The sequence below is a fragment of the Palaemon carinicauda genome, chromosome 8 (genome assembly GCF_036898095.1).
Source record: "Palaemon carinicauda isolate YSFRI2023 chromosome 8, ASM3689809v2, whole genome shotgun sequence".
NCBI lineage: Eukaryota > Metazoa > Arthropoda > Malacostraca > Decapoda > Palaemonidae > Palaemon > Palaemon carinicauda.
This window is the reverse complement of record NC_090732.1, coordinates 83,332,689-83,336,792: the sequence shown is the minus strand read 5'-3', so window position 1 is coordinate 83,336,792 and position 4,104 is coordinate 83,332,689. Positions and strand designations below refer to the sequence as shown.

Below are 4,104 nucleotides of genomic sequence, written 5' to 3'. Positions count from 1 at the left end.
GAAATATGTAATTACTGTAATAAGAGATTTATCCTGACGTGAACTATAACTAAGGATTCTTAAATCATTAAATGAACACTGGCAGACCTATTCAACAAGGTGCCTTGAATTTTTTTCCCCCGCTTCTAATACTTTTGATAGATGAATAGCATAAATAAAATTTTTCAATTACAAAACTTCGTAAATAGCAATGGGCTGTAAATGATATATTATTTCCCGTAGCCCAATTGAAAAAAAAAACACAAAAAAATGCCTGTATGCTGACGGGTTGGCTTTTTTTTTTTTCTGTGACTGACTAGAGCTAAATTTGCTATTCTGGCGTTATTTATATGAAGGGTAATTTTGAACCACGTCTTTCATAATCTATAGTTCATTTCCTTTATTCGAAATTTTTGTTACAGAGTTATTTTAAGTGTGAATACTTACGATCATGATTTTTTTTTTAAATTTATTTCAAAGTGTATAGTTCTGTGGTTGGCTATAATGTTTTTTTTTCTCTTCAGGAACGAGGATGCCTTCGGTAGGAGGGGGCAGCGTGGATATCCGCTCCATCTTGGGCAGTGTCCTTAACGTTATCAAAAGTAGAGCTAATCAGATCTGTTCTTCCACATGCGATGGACTTGTTTTACGGATGCACTATAGATGGACGTTTTGCATGTTATTGGGAGGCTTCTTAACTGTATGGTACTCATGGTGAGTATTGTAAATATGTTAATGTACAATAACTTTATTCAGTATTGGTACCAGACTATAACTTCAACAAAGCAGTCGTCATATCGGGCATTTTTTTTTCTTAACCTAATAGCAGTAGGAAAATGATTGTGCCCTGACTATTTTTTTTTTATTCAATTTAATGGTACTTCCCGTTTTAGTGATACTGGTTTGATATATTTGAAATTTAAACATCTTGGTATATTGATTTATTTGCCAGTCCAGTTTGCGATTTATCAAAATAATGTATTGTGTAGGAGACAAGGACCAATTTCTGTGATTTTTAATGTAATCTGGCCCTATCTTACAGGTACCACCGGGATGTTATCACTTGTGTGTCGCACTTTAACGCCGAAACTCAAGTGCGACTTGACTACATTAACGTCTGCCTCTCATACCCATATGTAGAAGATAATGGTTCTAGGCGATATCTGCTATTCTACAGATGGATATCGTGGTCTCTCCTTGTCTTAGCTGGTATTTATTATATCCCAAGGAAAGTTTCGAAAAATTTTGACAATGCTAGATGCAAGAAACTTTTGGAAGATCTTGCGGCAAATGCACACAGATATGACCAGGCTGAAAAGGAGCTGGTTGAAAGAGCAGCTAGATACATTTTGTTCAACCTCAAGACGCACAATGGACTTTACTGGAAGTATTTAACGGTCAATGTCTTGGCTCTGGCAGTTGACATTTTTGCAATGCAGTACCTGGATTTCATTCTCCAGGGAAGGTTCCTTCAGTATGGCTTCAAGGCATACCCATTCGAAAGGGACCCTCAGACGTTTTCAGACTACATGTCTCAGATGTTCCCACCGTTTGCGTCCTGTGAGCTCTCTCATGAGAATCAGCTAGTTAACAAACGTATAGAGAAATTTGGTTGTCATCTTACCATCATGGAATTATACGAGAAACTCTTCTTACTGCTGTGGGTTTGGCTGATTATCCTCTCCTTCATCACCTGCTGTTATATAGTGTTCTTGTTAACTATGTGGCTTCCATGTGTAAGAACATACCTTCTGAGATTTGCAAAGCCAATTCACTCTGAAAACAAAGCAAGAGACGTCATTTTCAATGTATCTAAAAACTGCAAAATCGGAGACGTTTACCTCCTTTACCGTCTCAAGTCTCACTTGAGTCATGCTAGGTTTTATGAACTTATGTCAAGGTTGTCTGACCCAAATCTTTTGGGCAAGCAAATTCAACCAGCCATTCCACCTGGAGTAACGCAAGACAACAAAGACAAGATGGCCCACAAGCAGCAGCAGGATACACTCAGGAATCGCAGACCAAATGTTCCTCAAGACCCTCCAATTAACCCTGACTATCTCCACCAGTTGCTCACCAATCCTGAAATGATGGCACGAAACCCACAGCAACATCCAGAACAGCGGACGCCCCTTTTAAAGAAGGGAAATACAAGCATACTTATTGAGTGAGAGTGAAAAATCAATAAAATAATTTTTGACTGTTGCCATAAACCTAAGTGTCTTGTACACCACTTGTCATGGCACCATTTTGACAACTGTGATGTTTTCACAGTAAGAAAAAGCAACCATTCACAGCCTTTAAACAAATGCAAAGTACTAAATTGTTGATCGCTAGTGAGCGTATGACTCTTAACTACCACCCTTTAAAGTGCTATGTTGCAGTTTAGGGCCGCTGATACTGTAGAGATTTGTGCTATACTCAGTCTTCCCCACCGACGCACATTCTGTGGAACTTTCAGTAGGGACCAATGATTTGTACAACCTAACATCTTTCTGAAAGCTCACTTGTAAGAAGTCTGTAATTCTAGGTTTGTTTGTTGATTTCCCCATTTCTTTTAAACTGCCAAAGATGAGCGAGTATCTTGAAGTGGTGATAGGCACTGGAGATGGAGTGAAGAATTTGGGGTAAAAGTCCCAACTTGGCGAACGAACTTGTTCATGTACAATGTTTTCTGTTATGTTGTAGATTAGGTATTTTTATTTATTAAACTTTAGTCTAATTTGTCCTTTTTCGAGGTGCTGAATCTAGGAAAGTATTCAAATATTGCAATTTGACGGAAGTGTAAGTTAGAAGAATTAAATATTGAATGCTAATGAAAGCACAGCTGGCATTGGCGACAGTTCTGTTTCTTGAAAAATTTTCACACCCAATAATGAGTCCATGGAATTATTGAAGACAAATTAATATTCTGCAAGGGTTTTGGAACTTTCTAATCTTGCCTGGGTTTTCAAATCTTTTGTGCTGTAGTTAGAGAGATGATAAAAGTTTTTGAAGAATCCAGGACGACTCCAGGAATGGTACATATGATACCTGTTATCTCATCATTACTGTTATTGTTTTTTCTCGCTGCCAAATCATGTTCTTTTAATCCTCACGGAGAATCTTGATCTCCTATGAAACGCATATCTCTTCTTCTCTCTAGTGCCAATAGAGTGAGGATTGTAGCCTTATACTGTATTTTATTGTTAAACTCATTTTTATGTCTAAATTCGTGTTTTTATGGGACCAGGCTTTTTTTAGTCCAATCTTATGATTTTAGATATTTAATTGAATTTTTTAATCTTAAGGTGTATAGCTATATGCAACTGTGATAATTATTGTAGTTAGGTCTTTATTGGGTTCTTATATGATGTAAGTATTCTTTTTTGAACAAAGAACCCTTTTAACTGTCATGTTAAATTTACACTTTGTATTCTTTTATAAATAAAATGAAATCTGATTTAAAACATTTTAATAGAATAATCCGGGGTTGAACTATTGGGTCATACATTTCGAGAAGCAGATCATTGGATGCGAAGGTAAGGAAAGCAGATAGCTTTACTGAATATAAAGCTCATATCAATCTTTTCTTTTTCAGGATTTTTAATCTTGATACATAATATAATAATGTAAATAAGATTATTAGCCTAAAAATAAAAAGGAAATGTATATTTATATAATAAAGAAAAGTTGTGTATGAAACTAATGGTATACAGTATACTGTACATTGAAAATTGTAGATATTAAGCAAAGACTAGAAAAGTTAGGTTTTCAAACAATATCCTAAACAATGAAACTGATATTTACATTATGGTTAGGTAGGTAGGTATAAATATTTATCAACACAGCTTTAGTACCTAGATAACGAGATTTTTATAAAGATTTTTTAAGATCCAACGCTAAAGCAATGCCTTTAGATAAGCAAACCCCCTTGATCTTGATCTTCCTTGGTGGGACAAGACTTGTAAGGCTTTAAATATTTATAATATTCTGTAAATGGAAAATTCTGGTGTCTTGTTTTATATTAATGCTTAGGTTCCTCGGAGATTATCTGGTGAAGATAGGAAATTAAGTGGTAAATGTTTCTTCACCAACACTGAAAATTTACTTGACAAACCCCATGACGTAGAAGAGAAATTGGGG

General features: G+C 35.6%; 1 protein-coding gene across 6 annotated transcripts in view; it reads left to right on the top strand.

Annotated features, from left to right (window-relative positions):
* LOC137645784 (innexin inx2-like) overlaps positions 1-3,421 on the top strand; it is a 272,165-nt gene extending 268,744 nt beyond the window's left edge. For all 6 annotated transcript variants that reach the window (XM_068378707.1, XM_068378711.1, XM_068378708.1 and 3 more), the window contains 2 exons: positions 504-693; positions 1,022-3,421. In XM_068378707.1, coding sequence (XP_068234808.1) covers positions 504-693; positions 1,022-2,150 — 1,319 coding nt within the window. In that variant the 3' untranslated portion in view covers positions 2,151-3,421. The remainder of the gene's footprint in view (positions 1-503; positions 694-1,021) is intronic.
* Positions 3,422-4,104: the final 683 nt, after the last annotated feature.